The sequence below is a fragment of the Oryza glaberrima genome, chromosome 3, assembly GCF_000147395.1.
Source record: "Oryza glaberrima chromosome 3, OglaRS2, whole genome shotgun sequence".
NCBI classification, from domain to species: Eukaryota; Viridiplantae; Streptophyta; class Magnoliopsida; order Poales; family Poaceae; genus Oryza; species Oryza glaberrima.
The window spans coordinates 2,709,890-2,725,281 of NC_068328.1; the positions used below are offsets into that span (position 1 = coordinate 2,709,890).

At 41.5% G+C, this 15,392-nt stretch overlaps 3 protein-coding genes across 3 annotated transcripts; 1 reads left to right on the forward strand and 2 right to left on the reverse strand.

Moving 5' to 3' along the window:
• Positions 1 to 743: 743 nt before the first annotated feature.
• On the forward strand, positions 744 to 6,635 carry LOC127767290 (uncharacterized). The gene is made up of 12 exons (XM_052292571.1): positions 744 to 1,057; positions 1,141 to 1,356; positions 1,439 to 2,530; positions 2,939 to 3,061; positions 3,472 to 3,653; positions 3,737 to 3,968; positions 4,092 to 4,301; positions 4,423 to 4,551; positions 5,425 to 5,493; positions 5,995 to 6,117; positions 6,201 to 6,251; positions 6,327 to 6,635. Exons 1-12 carry the CDS (start codon positions 812 to 814, stop codon positions 6,474 to 6,476), a joined length of 2,823 nt encoding a protein of 940 aa, XP_052148531.1. The 5' UTR covers positions 744 to 811; the 3' UTR covers positions 6,477 to 6,635.
• An 848-nt stretch (positions 6,636 to 7,483) lies between these two features.
• LOC127767291 (cell division cycle protein 48 homolog) lies at positions 7,484 to 11,740 on the reverse strand. Its single transcript, XM_052292572.1, has 9 exons — positions 11,573 to 11,740; positions 11,285 to 11,447; positions 10,475 to 10,703; positions 9,337 to 10,103; positions 9,031 to 9,252; positions 8,867 to 8,938; positions 8,511 to 8,792; positions 8,045 to 8,404; positions 7,484 to 7,951 (listed from the first exon to the last, which is right to left on the reverse strand). The coding sequence occupies exons 1-9, from the start codon at positions 11,608 to 11,610 to the stop codon at positions 7,655 to 7,657; spliced, it is 2,430 nt and encodes an 809-aa protein (XP_052148532.1). The 5' UTR covers positions 11,611 to 11,740; the 3' UTR covers positions 7,484 to 7,654.
• Positions 11,741 to 12,257: 517 nt separating this feature from the next.
• Positions 12,258 to 15,298, reverse strand: LOC127767292 (ras-related protein RABF1-like). Its single transcript, XM_052292573.1, has 8 exons — positions 15,093 to 15,298; positions 14,560 to 14,633; positions 14,380 to 14,463; positions 14,168 to 14,262; positions 13,866 to 13,971; positions 13,407 to 13,496; positions 13,236 to 13,322; positions 12,258 to 12,527 (listed from the first exon to the last, which is right to left on the reverse strand). Exons 1-8 carry the CDS (start codon positions 15,115 to 15,117, stop codon positions 12,489 to 12,491), a joined length of 600 nt encoding a protein of 199 aa, XP_052148533.1. The 5' UTR covers positions 15,118 to 15,298; the 3' UTR covers positions 12,258 to 12,488.
• Between the last annotated feature and the right edge of the window lie 94 nt (positions 15,299 to 15,392).

A 15,392-nucleotide genomic window follows, 5' to 3' on the forward strand; every position in this document is an offset into this window, starting at 1 on the left:
ACAATTATAATACAAAACAAATATTGTATCAAAATATAGTCAACGTTAAATTTAATGAATGAAACATTTAATGAATGAAACTAACTTACTGTCGTAGTATTACTATTTTTCTCTATAAATTTAGTTAAACATATATAACTTTGACTAAGGAAAAAAAATCTAACGATAATATATAAAACGAAGGAGTACTTTGTAATATAAAATCTCATATATTATGATTTATTTTAGAAAATACCAGATACTAAGAGAAAATGTTTTTGAAGAATCCCCATATTTATATCACATGCTCATAATTTCATTAATAGTTATAATATTTTAAGTATATATTTACATTATTAAGCTCAAAATACACATCCCTCCGGCATAATTCATCTTTTCCTTTACTATTATACAATTGAAAAAACACAATACAAATATATAACCGGTTGCTTATATATATAAAAACTAATGATACTACCAATAATCGAAAAAAATAATATGTACTCTGCAATATCTCGTATTATTATTATCTTATAATTATTATACATAAATATATTAAAAACAATAATATAAGCTTAAGATATTTTACCTTAAAATCTGAGATTCACTGAAACAAATTATAATAATTTAGGTTTTATGTTAGACATGCCCCGAAATTTTTATGAAATTTACTCTTTTATATCTATTTTTCTATTTTCCTTTTCCTTTTTTTTTTGTCTAGTGTGTTGGCTTTTAAACCCCCCTTGACCGAAGTCGCACGCGCCGCCATAAACCCTAACCGCAGCGACGCACTCCACCTCCTCCTCCACCACGCCGCCGGCGGCCGGGCGCCATGGTGAAGGCCTACCTCCGGTACGAGCCGGCGATCTCCTTCGGCGTGGTCGCCTCCCCGGAGTCCAACGTCGCGTACGACCCCTCCGGCCGCCTCCTCCTCGCCGCCGCCCTCGACCGCTTCGCCGCCTGGGACCTCAAGCGCGGCCTCCCCTCCCTCTCCTTCGCCACCGCCTCCCCGTCCCCCTCCCTCGCCGTCTTCTGCCTCGCCACCTTCCCCTCCGCCGCCTCCGCCTCCGCCTCCTCGGTATCACACGCTGAACCTTCTTCCCCTTCCCCTTTTGCATTTTGAGCTGGTTTCATCTCGTGCGCTGTGTTGGTTTGCTTCAGATTGCGAGTGGGCACGCCGATGGGAGCATCAGGCTATGGGACACGGAGACCGGCTCCTGTGAGGCGACCCTCCATGGCCACCGCTCTGCGGCTTCCGCCCTCGTATTCGGCCCCTCTGGCGCCATCATCGCCTCTGGCAGTAAGGACTGTGACATTATCCTTTGGGATGTAGTTGCACAGGCCGGCCTTTATCGACTCCGTGGCCACCGTGATCAGGTATACTACATTGTGCTTCTCTTCTCTGTCTCTATTGGATAGCAAAGTTCAGTCATACTAATCTGGCGATTACTTGCTGTAGGTCACGGGTTTGGTGTTTCTGGATTCAGGGAAGAAACTAGTGAGCTGCTCCAAGGATAAGTTAATCCGGGTTTGGGACCTTGACACGCAGCACTGCCTTCAGATTGTTGGTGGCCACCGCAGTGAAATATGGTCGATTGATGTGGATCCCAGCGAGAGGTTTTTGGTGTCTGGGTCGGCCGATCAAGAGCTGCGGGTGTTTACGGTCCGGAAATCTGCTGAGGAGGGTGAGGATTGGAGCAAGTGGGATATGCTGAAGCTATTTGGTGAGATTCCAAGGCAAAGCAAGGAAAGGGTAGCGACTGTTAAGTTCAATAAGAACGGTAATCTTGTGGCATGCCAGGTGGCTGGGAAGACAGTGGATATTTATAGGGTTCTTGATGAAACAGAGGCAGCACGGAAGGCCAAGAGGAGGATGCACAGAAAGAAGGAGAAGGCTTTGGCCAAATCCATGGCTGCTGAAGGGAATGGTACTGTTATAGATCCTTTGTCGGCTCAAGACTTGCAGAATCCCACTCCTGTTGTCACCGATATATTTAAGCTTCTCCATGTTTTGCGGGTTAACAAGAAAATTTGCTCTGTCGCATTTTCTCCAAACAATCCACCAAAAGGTTGCCTTGCCACCTTGTCTCTATCTCTGAATAATAACATGCTTGAGACATACTCAGTGGATAATGAGAATGTGTCGAAGATGTATTCCATTGAGATGCATGGACACCGTTCTGATATTAGGAGTCTTGCACTTAACTCAGAGGACAACCTCCTGATGTCAACAAGTCACAATGCTGTTAAGATATGGAATCCTAGTACTGGCGACTGTCTCCGGACAATTGATTCTGATTATGGATTGTGCAGTGCATTTGTTCCTGGAAATCGGTATGCCCTTGTAGGCACAAAGAGTGGTACTTTGGAGATTATAGATATTAATAATGGAAGCTCTATTGAGGTTATAGAAGCTCATGCTAGTTCCATACGATCAATTGTACTCATTCCAAACGAGGATGGAACTGCTGGTGCACGGGGTTTTGTCACTGGAAGTGCTGATCATGATGTCAAGTTCTGGGAATACCAATTGATGCAGAAATCTGATAATGTGAGTCTTCTGTCTAATCCCTTGGCATCGTCTGTTCTCCTATGACTCTACAGAAGTGTCTGTTTTTCTTAACCAAGTCTCCATTATTTATATGCCAAGAAGAACAACAATTTATTGTGATGCATCTCTTAATGACATTCTTTTGGTTTATTTTGCGCCTGCAAGTTTACTAACCAGTTCTCCACAAGAAGAGGCATGTTTTGCCAAATTTCTAAATGAGGTTACACAGAAATATAAAAATTCAATGTCAAAGAATTTCTTGTGTTGCACTGTTTTTGATGTAATGAATGCGCAAGATCATCGATCTATCTGTTCTAGTTGAACTTTCAATGTTAATCTGATAAGCATCATAAATATCGTCTGCATAGGCTTTTAGAATAACTTTAGTGTTTTCTCATCTTGTTCCAGGACTCTAAGCAGCTGAGCGTAACAAATGTCAAAACTTTGAAAATGAATGACGATGTCCTTGCAGTAACCATCAGTCCAACTGGGAATCATATTGCTGTTGCTCTCTTGGATGGCGCAGTCAAGGTTTGTATGGTTTTGAACTTCTCTAGAAAATGAACTACATTCTTTTTAGTGGGGACCTTTATGTGAACACAAATTTGGGGCTTATTTTTATGATTATGTATTGTGTATATAGATAGAGAGCATGATTCTTTACTTCCTTGTCCATAAAATTTTTAGTTTTCTAATTTAGAACAGGACAAGCATAAGCAAATATCTATTTTCCGCCAGTCAGTTTATATGGGCAAAGCTATTATTGTTAATATTTTCTTGGCATCCTGCAAACTTGGTAACACAGTAAGCACTTGTACTGAACTTTTTTTATATCTTGAGGTGCCAGTTGGCATCCTGCAAACATGGAAATAAAAATGCAATCTAGAATTAAGTTTTTGATTTCATCAATTTCCTCAACATCTTGTGCTGTGTGTTTGCAGGTCTTCACTATGGACTCACTGAAGTTTGCCCTTACCCTTTATGGCCACAAACTTCCAGTTCTCTGCATGGATATATCATCCGATGGAGTTCTAATAGTTACTGGTTCTGCAGACAAAAATTTGAAAATTTGGGGTATGGATTTTGGTGACTGCCATAAGTCTATATTTGCCCACACGGACAGGTTATTTCTTGCCCTTTTGTTTTCTTTGTGATTTGACTGTTGGCACAATCCTTACACCTTTTTCTCACGTGTTCAATTTGCAGTGTGATGGATGTTAAGTTTGTTTCTAAAACACATTATATGTTCAGTGTTGGGAAAGACCGCACTGTAAAGTACTGGGATGCTGATAAATTCGAGTTGTTGTTAACACTGGAAGGACACCATGCTGAAGTTTGGTGTCTTGCCATCAGCAGTCGTGGTGATTTTATTGTAACAGGTTCTCATGACCGCTCTATTCGGCGTTGGGATCGTACTGAAGAACAACTCTTCATTGAGGTATGCAGTGATTGTATTGTTTTAATGGAATCCTGTTATTGAATGTTTGCTCTGAATAGCAGTAGTTTTTGCTATCTTTGCTTAGATTTTTCTTAGCTCTGAAACCCACAAAAATAAATGCAGGAAGAGCAAGAGAAAAGGTTGGAGGAAACTTTCGAGGCTGATTTAGATAGTGCTATGGACCACAGGTATGGGCAAAAAGATGGTGCTCCTGATGAGGGTTCTGTAGGTGTTCCTGGTAGGAAAACCAAAGAGACAGTAACTGCTGCTGATGCAATTATTGATGCACTTGACACTGCCGAGGAAGAAGTAAAACGCCTTGATCAGCACCAGGTATTAAAAAGTGAAACTAAAAACATAATGTGCAACCCTTGTTGCTATTCTGTTACTGCTGTTAAATGATGACTCACCAAGTGGAATATTTACTTCAGCTATACATTTATTATAATTTCAGGAAGGACAAAATAATGGGAATGGAACTACATTTCAACCCAATGTTATAATGCAAGGGCAGTCACCATCGGATTATGTTTTGAATGTAGTTTCAAATGTTCGTCCAAATGACTTGGAACAGGCTCTCCTTGTAAGTTTTTCCCTTATCTTCCCTAATGGATGACATCATTCCTTTAGTTTTGTCCTGTATTTCTCACAGAACGGCTTTCAAGGAGAAGCCACCATCAATTATTTGTTGTTATAGTAAATTGCTAGCCAATATTTGTAGTGTGGTGATCCATTTTATGCATTGAGTATCATCTAATGTCCACGTATTCCACCGATGCCCCACTGACATGTGGGCCCAGGGCCATCTGGCAACCTTGCTGTGAGTGGTATATTGTAGATTTTTTTTAGGGAAGATATGGATGAAACTCACTGATATAGGGCTTGTTTGGTTTAGTGCCATACCAAAACATTGGTAGTGCCAAAATCTAGGCATATGGCACTACCAATAATTTGGTAGGGTGGAGTTCTAAGTAATGTGTTTGGATTGATACCAATTAGAAGCCAAATTTTATGTTATGGTGAAGAAAGTTCTAGAATTATACCAAATTAAGCATGTGCATTACCATCCATTTGGCTTCAAACCAAACCATCATATTTACTATTCAAACTACCAAAAAAATTGGCATGGCACATTTTGGCATCAATCCAAAGTGGCCCATGATTGCCCCTATTGCAAAGGAAACAAAATTTAACTGATAGGATGAATTCCAACTTCAACAAGACTGCACACGTAAGAAAGGCTTTCTGGAACCATAAAGTGTCATGCCCTACTGGGGTAGTATAGAACACAATTCTTTGATTTTGTTCAATCTGGCCTTGTTGTTTTAGTACATAACCATATTGTCAAGCATATTGATTGTGTTCGTTAGCATATTTAAAAAACCACTAAACAGATTCATCCTTGTATATTAATCATTCATCATTTGATTATATATTTATGTTTTCCCTGCAACAGTCATTGCCATTCTCAGATGCACTTAAGATCATGTCTTACTTAAAGGAGTGGTCTATGGTTCCTTTGAAGGTAAAATGCTAGTACTTCATTGCTCTCTATACTAGTTATGTCATAAATGTAATTTACCTGTCAACTTTCTCAGTTTCCAATCCTATGACTGCAATAGACATTCCATTCTAGTTCATTTTACTGCGAGTTTTCGAGTGTTGTTTGTCAGAAACCACTTTCTTTGTTCTCAGCTAGAATCGCACCATCCTATCACAAGCCATTTCATAACTAGCAGTCTAGCTGTCTCTCTTCAAGTTCAAAATTGTGAGTTTTTTATGTGCATGAATACCCAGGACGTAAAAAAATGTGTAGTCCATAATGGCTAGGTTTACGCTGATTCATGGAAGTTGTTTAAGCTACTGTTTACATTAAAAAATTACAGAGATATTGGGTCATCACTGGTGGCTTCATGGATTTTGTTGATTAATTCAGTTCCACACGTTTGTGTCACTCTATTTTATATTGACCTAATTGTTCCATACCCTCATCTGCACAAATCCTGATGTCTGTTGTACGCTGCAGGTTGAGCTTGTTTGTAGGGTTTGCCTAGTGCTGCTTCAAACACACCACAGCCAATTAACTACGACACCATCTGCAAGATCGATACTTACAGAACTGAAAGGCATTCTTTACAGTAGAGTAAAGGTAACTTTTGGTTACTTTTGTTATCTCCCGTTATACCTTTCGCAGCAACCTGGTAATGTATTTATGTGATGTTCATCCTTTAGGAATGCAAGGATGCTATAGGTTTCAACCTTGCTGCAATGGATCATATAAAAGTAAGATTCCGCCTTTTCCATCAAAAACTCTTGCTACTAGTTCTTAACTTTGATGTGAAATCCCTCTTCTGTTAGGAATTGTTGGCCATGAGATCAGATGCTCCCTTCCGAGATGCAAGAGCGAAGCTGATGGAGATCAGGCAGGAACAATCAAGACGATCGGATAGGTCAGATGGGGCTGAAAAAAGGAAAAAGAAAAAGCGAAGAACATCCGGTGAGAGCTGAGCTTTGTGGGCGAGGCAAAGTAGTTTTTTTTTTTTTTTGTCGTAGCATACAAACGATATATCGGCGTGCTCATATTGTGTCTACATGAGCACGACAGAATTTTGGCATATCGAGTGTAAAATCAAAACGCGCGTTGCGCCAAATCTTTTAGATGTAAAAGCAGAATGTGCATTTGCTCAATCCTACGAACTCCCTCCGGGTTGATAATATTTGTCGTTTTGGACAAGAACATGGTCTCCAAAAAATAACTTTGACCATTATTTTCTATTATAATATACATAAAAGTGTTAACAAATATATGATTTTATTAAAATACTTTTTAAGACTAATCTATACATGTAATCACCATATTTGAAAGATAATGATTTTAAAAATGATTCATAATCAAAGATTCTAAAGTTTGACCTCACCCTTATCTAAAATGACAAGTATTATCAGTCCGGAGGGAGTATTAATTAGATGGCATCACCGTGTTATGCATGCTTTTCTGGTTCCGACAGTATTGATGGATGAAGTGGGAGTAAATGATGTTTCTTTACGTAGGAGGTAAAGAGGAGAGAATGCGAGAGAAGATTTGAGAATTTTTAGAATTCCAATGAATCTGTGATATTATTTAAGTACTTTTAGGGACAAATCTACGCATTACAAATAGTTTTGATCGGACTATTTGTATCCGTTTCATATATTTGTTGAATATTTTCAAACAGTACAAAATGGTAATGTTATAGATGTGGTATGTTCAAAATATTTTCAATTTGGTCTCAACAATTCAAAAGCAATTAGTTGTCAACGCCGAAATTATCAATTATCAAGAAACGGAGTAATCTCTTATGTCAACTTATGTCTGCCCTCTGACCTTTGTTTTTTTTTTTGTCGGTTGGTGTCTCGCCGACCAAATGAAGCCTCGGATTAACACTATAAAAACAAACTTCAACAAGTTCCAGCCTTGCAGGAGCATCTATAAACCTCACAAACATACAACGCAAATCTATCCATGCTCCAATCGATGAATACAACCCGCAACCATGCTCATCCACGACACATCCATACAGAAACATGCAATTCGGTTCAGTACCTCTCAAAATATTAACTTAAAAATAGTACACCGTTTCCCCGTATGTTACATATGATAAAGTTTACCAAAGCGAAATAGACATACTGAACGAAAGCACAGCGATCTAACTATATAAATCATCATCGTCAGCTGCGGCGGCAGCGGATGCGAAGGGGTCAGCGGCGGCGCCGGCGCCAGACGCTGGCTGGTCAGCGAACCTAAACTCGGTGCCGAACCCACGAGACTGCTGCAGAGTCTGGGCGAAGGCCTGGTACTTGCGGATGTCGGCGTCACTCACACTCCGGCGAGCGTACTTCATCGACTCCTCGAAGTGAGCCGCCTTGATCTCAGCAATGTCATCAACCTCGTCCTCCTCCATGGCTTCAGGGTTGTCCTTCCTCCGCTTCTCCATCTCAATGTCCTGAAATCAAAATCAAGTCTCGGTTAGCACGCCAAGCATAAGCCAGAAGTATGTTTGGAATTATCTAAATAATATTGAAGATATTTATGTTACCTTCTCAATGTTCTCTCTGATGGCGTATTTGCATGCACGCTGGCAGATTTCTGTAATATCAGCACCACTGAAACCTTGGGTGTATTTGGCAAGAGCATTCAGGTCTACATCCTTGGCCACAGGTGACTTCCGGAGGCAAGCTTTGAAGATCTGCAGCCTAGATTGATCATCAGGCAGAGGAATGTAGATAAGCTGATCAAGACGCCCTGGCCTTAGCAAGGCAGGGTCAATGATATCTGGCCTGTTAGTAGCACCAATAATGAACACGGTTTTCTTCGCGTTCATGCCGTCCATCTCAGTCAATAACTGGTTCAGCACTCTATCAGCAGCACCTCCGGCATCACCAACACTGCTTCCTCTCTGAAATATGGTTGAAAGTAATCAGCCATAAAGATTATCATGAAAAAATCATGGAAATCGTTTGTTTTGTGTGCGCAGTTGCACACGTTCAGAAGAGATAACTAACCTGGGTAGCAATTGAGTCAAGCTCATCAAAGAAGAGGACACAAGGAGCTGACTGCCTAGCCTTGTCAAAAATCTCACGCACATTGGCCTCACTCTCACCAAACCACATGGTAAGCAGCTCAGGTCCCTTGACACTAATGAAGTTAGCCTGGCACTCGTTAGCAATTGCCTTGGCCAACAAAGTCTTACCACAGCCAGGAGGGCCATAGAACAGAACACCTTTGGATGGAGACATGCCAAACTTCTCAAATTTCTCAGGATGCTCCACTGGATATTGGACAGTCTGCAAGGTTTTAAAGTATGTTAACAAGCTATAACCACAAATAATAAGTGAGGAAAGAAAAGAGCAATAAGTACCTCCTGCAGCTCCCGTTTGACATTCTCCAGTCCACCAATATCCTCCCAAGAGACATTTGGAACTTCAACAACCTGAATTTAAAAGGAAAGCTAGATGTAAGCCTCGGAAACAAATGGGAATAGATCCTGGTAATGTGCAAATAGATCATACTAAAAATACTCACAGTTTCACGGAGAGCAGACGGGTTGCTTGTCCCTAGTGCAGTCTTGAAGTGATCATTTGTAACAGCCATCGAGTTAAGTATCTCAGCATCTATGGTCTCATCCTCAAGATCTATAATATCCATCTTCTCACGGATGCATTGGAGAGCAGCCTCAGTGCAAAGAGCAGCAAGATCAGCACCCACATACCCATGAGTGTCTTTGGCAATGTGTTCCAGGTCAACCTGCGACAACAATGTAATAACTATTAAAAAAAATGCAACCAATAAAGAATATTTTGCATCTAGACTGTAGTGGTGATAACTCACATCTTCAGCCAGCTTCATGTTTTTGGTGTGAATCCGAAGAACTTCAAGCCGCCCAACTTCATCAGGAACACCAATGTCAATCTCCCGATCGAACCTACCAAACCTTCTGAGAGCAGGATCAATACTGTTTGGCCGGTTTGTAGCACCCATGACAATGACATGGGAACGAGCTTTGAGCCCATCCATAAGAGTCAACAGCTGTGAAACGATGCGCCTCTCAACTTCTCCATGGGTCTTCTCTCTCTTTGGTGCTATGGAGTCTATCTCATCGATGAAAATGATTGATGGTGCATTCTTCTCAGCTTCTTCAAATGCCTTCCTGAGATTACTCTCACTTTCTCCTGCTAGCTTTGACATAATCTCCGGGCCATTAATCAGAAAGAAGAAAGCACCTGTTTCATTAGCAACAGCTCTAGCAATGAGGGTCTTGCCAGAGCCAGGGGGTCCATAAAGCAGTATGCCCTTTGGAGGCTTCACACCAATAGACTTGAAAAGTTGGGGATGGCGCAATGGGAGCTCAACAAGTTCTCTGATTTGGGCCATCTGCTTCCTAACTCCACCAACATCATCGTAACCAACTTCATCAAGTCTTTCCTCATCCTCCCTCTTAATAGGCTCACCATCACAGAATATCTCCGTATCAGGTGCAACAATGCAGTACTCTGCAGGGTCAGTCTCTATAACTTTGAATTCAACACTTCTCATCCCACCCCTAACAAGGAAAAGGTCTCCTTTCCTCAAAGGACGGTATGCTTCAAGGAAGTACGCTGAAAAGTTACAAATAAAAACAGTATCAGCAGGATGTAAGAAGGCGACATTAGAGGTTGCAAGAACACGTTTAAACATATCAAGGTTGAATATTTGCCATAATATTAGCAACAATCTAGTTAATGTTATAATGTACATCATAATAAAGGTACTACAGTTCATGGAAATTAGGAGTATTAGCATATGGTCAACTCAGTATTGAATATCAGTACCCACAAAATCTTTCCTCGACATAATTAAGTATCAAACAAGCAAGTTCGAATGAAATGGCTAATACTGTTTCAGAACATGGCAGCAAAGCTCTAAATTTCTCCATCTAGAAGCTTCCATAAGAGAAAATCAAAATACTTCAGTGATAAAGAAATCTTACGTTTCAGGAAGGCATCAAACAAGTTTCCTGTGATGCCCTCAACAGTATCATCAATTGGAAGTATGTGCACACGCTTGCCGTATTTGACATCTGGGCATTGATGAACAGACACAACATCACCAAGTCGCACTCTCAGGTTCTTCCTGACAACCTTGTTCATTCTGATCTTCGGCTCCTCGCAGGTGTCATCAGCAAGAACAATGCAGATGGTGTCTTTTCTCTTCTTACCCTGTGATGCAGTGAGCCAAAATGTCAGCAGCAAATAATAAAATATGTATTGATGACACAAGAATTATCATACAATGAAAAACAGAATCCCAAGTTCCCAACCCCATGGCATTATAAGACTAAATAAGTACTGTTGTGAAGCTACCTAGTGAATAGCCATCACAGTTTAGAAGTTAACTGCAATAATCTTGACATAATTACAGATTGTAAGCTGTACCCAATCAAATTAGAGGATCACTTATCACAGCATAATTACTGTAACAGCCTACTAAGGAAGCTAAAGAGTCATGAGTCATATACTCTAACCATATGTAATCTGAATAAATAATCTACACCAAGGCTAACATCAGGAGCAAAAACTAGAAAGTAGCAAACATTCAACCTCACTAACAATTTATCCACTACGAAACAGTACACACACAAACCTAAGCTTAGAGGACAAGAAAGCTAAGTTATTTTTCATACATATTCACAATTCAGACTATCAGTTCCTACTTTCCAGGACAAGCACCACAGATTAGGCCTTCAAACCCTAGCAATTGAAGCTTAACAGAAAAAATACAGAGGCAAGGATCCCCAAACCTTGAGCAGCACAGTGTCGCCGCGGAAAAGCTGGAGCTTCTCCATGGTGTCGGGGTGCATCCCGATGACGGAGTTATCATCGTTGGTGGCCTCGTCGACCACCAGCCGGTTCGGCGACTTCTTCCTCTCGAGGATCGCCGTCGAGAAATCCTTCTTCCCCTTGCTGCTCACAACACCACCACCACCCCCCACGAACATTAAAGTCACCCAAAAAAATCACAAAAAAATCGCAAAAATTCGATAATCTACCAGATCGAAAAGGCTAGATCAGGAAGGGGGGAAACTTACGGATCGGAGGAGGAGGAGGGCTCTCCCTGGCTCGCCATGGGAGTCGCCGGATTCGCGGATTCGGGGGGGCCTCGAGCGCAGAGGCGCTAGGTTTTGGGTTGTTGGGTGTCTCTTCTCTTCTCTTGGCGGAGATATTCCGGGGGGAGAAGTGATTGTGGGGGAAGACGAGGGGATTAGTCTACCTTAAATAGCTTCTTTCTTGCCGAAGGGGTTTGGGATTCGACCTCCTACCGTCCTACGGGTTGGGCTCGGTTCGGGAGTCCCCGGAGGTCCATGATATGTGGGTCCCACGAGGCCCGTGGCCCACGCGACATAGAGTTCGGATGAGGTGGGTCCCGGAAGATGGAGGGGGCCCCGTGCCGAGTGCCGACTAGGAGAGGGTGAGAGAGTGTGGGCCCGACATGTCAGTGTATCAGGTAGTTGTTGTTCACTTGTTCCTGCTCGTGCAGGAATAGGAGCATGTGTTCGGCTCGGAAGAGAAGTTTCGCATCTTTTGCTGCCTTCGATTGTAAGGAAAGTGTCCCGTGTTCGTATGCGATCGTGGCATTAATGCATTATACTGCACAAATTGTAGAGCATAAAAGGCAAAAGTTTCTGTCCGTTTGAGGTTAGTCATCTGCAATTGTACACGGAGTACTTGTTTAGATGAAACTTTGGTGTGGTGGGTGTACACAGGCACAGCAACTAAGCAACTTTTTTTAGTACCGATATTAGATTGTTTTAGTAAACTAAGATGTTACACGACGGCACTATTAACATATACAATACGATACGATTGAGCACAATGGGATAAACTGTACAGTATCCTTTGTTTTCCAAACAATCGACCATACAGCAGTTTTTGCCCTGACAGACATGTTACATGCACATTACCAGCTTGTATGTGTTCCACTTCAATAAACACCGAAGCTAATTATCAAGACGCCGTTGGCCTGGGCAACCTCTTCGCAATTTCCTGTACAAGGAACATGATCAAGTTATGAGGACGATGTTCACAAAGTTTCTTTTTCCCAGCTATGTAGTGCAGCAAAAGAGTTAAACATAAGAGAATAAAAACATCAATAGGAAAAGAACATGAATGTGACAGTGCATGTGGACAATGTCCAGGAACCTGACTGATGAAAATGCAACGAAGTGTTTATCCGTAGGGCGTAGGCTGTGTAGAGTTGAACTTTGTTGTTAAAATGCCCACATTAGGCTGTCCCTATCTGTGGTGATCCTTAGGCGAGATCAGAGAAAATCACTGATTCTTGTGCTGAGATTGTTTATCCACACATATATGTGCTAGTGACTTAATGAGAGTTTAATATGAGGTTAGAACTGTTCTTCCATACCCCCAAACCTCTTCTAACTAACTCAGGAATCTTTCTGCTTTTAATTAATAATGCAAAAACGGTGACCTGTTATTGGAAAAATATCATACCATAACGAGTTAGTATGGTTATGACCATTGATGGCCTAACGCAGTAGCTGTCCATTCAATGCTTACACGGAAGGGGGTGGGTGGGGGCTCAATGAAACAGTTAAGGATTTCCATGAATGTGAAGCTTTGGTGTTTTTGTTCAGCTTGATTAATTTGAAATAAAATAGCATGTTCTCTTGTTAGCTATCCTGCTTCTTTGACATCATGAAACCAAATAGCTTCATATGCTAGGGGGCATACCTCAAATACTTGGTTTATATTATCAGCTGTCTTTGCTGATGTCTCGATGAAAACCATATTATTCTTCTCTGCATACTCTTGTGCTTCCTTCAGAATGTGCACCATATCGTCAAAACAATTTTGCAGCATATTGTGATACTATGTTTACTACAACTTCACACGAGATCTGACCTGAGAAGATACATGTCGATTTTCATGTAGATCAGCTTTATTACCAACCAAAACCATGATAATATCAGGACTACCATGTTTTTGAAGTTCCTGCAATATAAGAAAAAACAATCTGAAAGTGCTTCATACCTGAAAAAATAAGTGGAAACATAACATACTTCACAATAGTCGACATGGTACAATCTCACTGAATCAATTGATATTGATGAAATCAATCTTGAAGGTGCATTTTAAGATAAAATGCAAGTGTTCATATTATATACACTTCTCACGCTAGTCAGGGTAATCTTTGAGCATAAGCTTCAACACATTTATAATATTTTAGCAGCAATCTTACAGTATGATATAAAATCTTACTAGAACAGTTTCGGGCAAAAAATACAAATCTCATAGTAAAAGATAGAAAAACTAATCAATCAACCAGACATCAGAAAAGTAGATAATTTGGCGATAGCATACCTTCACCCAATATTGTGCTTTGCTAAATGATTCTGGACTAGTTATGTCGTAGACAACAACTGCACCAGCAGCTCCTCTGTAGTAAAGAGGTGCCAAGGCAGCATACCTAAAATTGGCTGGTACCAATGAGTTCTTGATTGAGAAAAACCATATGCATGTGTAGCACTTAAGATGGATCAATTGTAAAAATCAGTAACACATACTACTAGAACTTTCTAACAAAACCAATGCTTCTAATGCACCAACAGCATGCCATTCACCCAAGATTGGAAGAAGCTATAACCATAGTGCTGTATGTGTACCTCTCTTGTCCTGCGGTATCCCATATTTCAAATTTCACTATTGTTGAGTCCTCCAAAGCCAATGTTTGTGATAAAAATGATGCACCGACAGTTACCTGAAATTATTTGAGGACATAAGTTTAAAACAATTGAACTTCTGAAAGTAGAATCATGCATCTAAGGTGAAGAATAACATTATCAACTGAAACTAAGAGACTCAAGACAGTAATCACCTTGGAAGTGGGATCAAACTGACCACGAACAAAGCGAAGAACGATGCAACTTTTCCCTACACCAGAGTCACCAAGCAATACCAACTACAACATCAAAAGGATGGACACGTTAAAGAAAGCTGCTAGTAACATGATATAGAGGCATTATTGTAGTAATAAAGGGCAAAATGTGCAGTAAACCTTAGCACGCAAGTCCTTTGAATCAGAAGCGGAGTTATCGTTGCTAATATTGTTCAACCCTCCAGTGCTTCGAGCTGGATGACAAAACAGTGCTATGTGTTAACAAATGGCGGAAAATGGCTAATTCTTCTACTCCAGTTACAAACTTTCCCCAGCCCCCACTCACATACATCCACACACAATCCTCCCATTCGTAGAGATCGTGCAGACACCCTGCTCTAACCTCCAATTAACCCACAAATTGACTTAAATTCACTAAATCACAGTTCAAAACCGTCAAGATTGCGCGAATTTTCGCCCCGATCAACGCTGTGACCGAAAACATTTATCCCCCAATCAGCTTTCAGCATCAACAAGCTGGTCCCTCCCTCCCATTTTCCCAAGCAGCAAGCCACGAATCGAACGCAAATCGAAAACCCCCACGGCAACACATGCTCACCTAACACTCGGTACCAACAATATCCGCAGCCGAAACATAGCCAACGAGGAAATCTAATCTTAAAAAGGGGATGGAAACGTGTGAGAGAGAGAACCTGGCACGGAGGAGGAGCAACCCATCGCCGGCGATGCTTGCCGGCGTCGAGGTGAGGCAGAGGGACACGGAGGCGGCGGTCGGTGGCCGGCGGGGAGGCGGGCAGATCGATTGCCGCGTCGCCTTCGTCTCTCTCTCTCTCTCTCTCTCTCTCTCCCTCCCCTACTCGAGTCTGTTGATCCGCGCGATTGTGTTGGTTTGGTCGGTGAAGGCGAAGCCGAAGATGGGGGAGGAGGTCGTTGCCGCTGGCTAGTGGGCCCCACTGGTGGGTCATGGTGTCAGTGTCACCCGGTGTAGATGC

What these genes read in the sequence shown, in the direction of transcription:
- LOC127767290 (XM_052292571.1), top strand. Translation starts at nt 812, where the DNA reads ATGGTGAAGGCCTACCTCCGGTACGAGCCGGCGATCTCCTTCGGCGTG. An exon ending in GGTCTATGGTTCCTTTGAAG is followed by an intron (nt 5,494 to 5,994) that starts GTAAAATGCTAG and finishes TGTACGCTGCAG; the next exon opens with GTTGAGCTTGTTTGTAGGGT. An exon ending in TTCTTTACAGTAGAGTAAAG is followed by an intron (nt 6,118 to 6,200) that starts GTAACTTTTGGT and finishes TTCATCCTTTAG; the next exon opens with GAATGCAAGGATGCTATAGG.
- LOC127767292 (XM_052292573.1), bottom strand. Translation starts at nt 15,117, where the DNA reads ATGGGTTGCTCCTCCTCCGTGCCAG. An exon ending in CAAAGGACTTGCGTGCTAAG is followed by an intron (nt 14,464 to 14,559) that starts GTTTACTGCACA and finishes TTGATGTTGTAG; the next exon opens with TTGGTATTGCTTGGTGACTC. An exon ending in AAGCACAATATTGGGTGAAG is followed by an intron (nt 13,497 to 13,865) that starts GTATGCTATCGC and finishes CTTATATTGCAG; the next exon opens with GAACTTCAAAAACATGGTAG.
- LOC127767291 (XM_052292572.1), bottom strand. Translation starts at nt 11,610, where the DNA reads ATGGCGAGCCAGGGAGAGCCCTCCTCCTCCTCCGATCC. An exon ending in CCCTCCTCCTCCTCCGATCC is followed by an intron (nt 11,448 to 11,572) that starts GTAAGTTTCCCC and finishes TGTTGTGAGCAG; the next exon opens with CAAGGGGAAGAAGGATTTCT. An exon ending in GCGACACTGTGCTGCTCAAG is followed by an intron (nt 10,704 to 11,284) that starts GTTTGGGGATCC and finishes ACTGCATCACAG; the next exon opens with GGTAAGAAGAGAAAAGACAC.